This window comes from Saprolegnia parasitica (assembly GCF_000151545.1).
Source record: "Saprolegnia parasitica CBS 223.65 unplaced genomic scaffold supercont2.62, whole genome shotgun sequence".
Taxonomy (NCBI): domain Eukaryota; phylum Oomycota; class Saprolegniomycetes; order Saprolegniales; family Saprolegniaceae; genus Saprolegnia; species Saprolegnia parasitica.
The window spans coordinates 184,553-185,530 of record NW_012156456.1 but is presented as its reverse complement, the minus strand read 5'-3'; the positions used below and the strand labels follow the sequence as shown (position 1 = coordinate 185,530).

The 978-nt window shown below is 60.9% G+C and overlaps 1 protein-coding gene across 1 annotated transcript; it reads left to right on the top strand.

Moving 5' to 3' along the window:
* Nucleotides 1-76: 76 nt before the first annotated feature.
* On the top strand, nt 77-977 carry SPRG_10546 (hypothetical protein; the record flags this gene model as incomplete). Its single annotated transcript, XM_012350194.1, has 4 exons — nt 77-187; nt 235-402; nt 451-833; nt 881-977. 4 exons carry the CDS (start codon nt 77-79, stop codon nt 927-929), a joined length of 711 nt encoding a protein of 236 aa, XP_012205584.1. The 3' UTR covers nt 930-977.
* Between the last annotated feature and the right edge of the window lies 1 nt (nt 978).

Sequence of the window (978 nt, the reverse complement as noted above, 5' to 3'; positions counted from 1 at the left end):
ACGCGGTACTGCAGGTGCTCAAGGTAGATGCTTCTGCGTGCATGCTATCTTGACACTCATAGCACTGTAGCACGAAATGGGCTTCTCGGTCGCCGACTGCGAGTACGCGCTCGGCCATTCGCTCGGCCAGTTCTCGGCGCTCGTGGCCACCGACGCCATGCGCTTCGCCGACGCTGTCAAGCTCGTGGTACGTCCTTGCAATGTTCCCGTGGGTATACCGCTCATGGAGATCAGCACTACCGCGGCAAGGCCATGATGCAGGCCATGGAAGGTGCGTCGGATCCAGGTGCGATGGCTGCCCTCTTGCCTGCGACCGCCGAGACAGCCGACGCGATCTGCGCCCGCGCCCAGAAAGAGACCGGTCTCGTTTGCCAGGTCGCCAACTACAATTCGTGCAAGCAGGTGCGTCGAGCGACATGAGCGCGCAGCATGGTCTCATCCTGTATGCAGGTCGTCATTAGCGGTAACGCTGTGGCCGTCGACGCAGCGATCAAGATGGCCAAGGAGTTCAAGGTGCGCCGCGCTGTGCTGCTCGACGTCAGTGCTCCGTTTCATTGCGCGCTCATGCAGCCGGCGGCCGACATGCTGGCACGCGCCCTCGAGAAGATCAAGTTCAGCGAGCCGTCGATCCCCGTCATCTGCAACGTCACGGCCGAGACGTTGGCAGTCGAGGACATGCGCGCGCGCTTGAGCTGGCAGGTCGTGGCCCCCGTCAAGTGGAGCCAAAGCGTCGACTTTTGTCTGCACCACAACGCGCCGCAGTTCCTCGAGCTTGGCTACGGCGGCGTGCTCACAGGCCTCATCTCCCAGCACTCCAAGGACGCCAGCTGCCTGTACGTTTCAAAGCGTGGGTCCCACAAAGGCTTATAAGGTGTTCTAGGTCGCTGGGCACCATGGTAGAACTCGAAGCCTTCATGGCTGCCAAGTAGACATGGCGCGGATAGCATGTCAACTCGACGTTTATGTGATTGCGCAGAA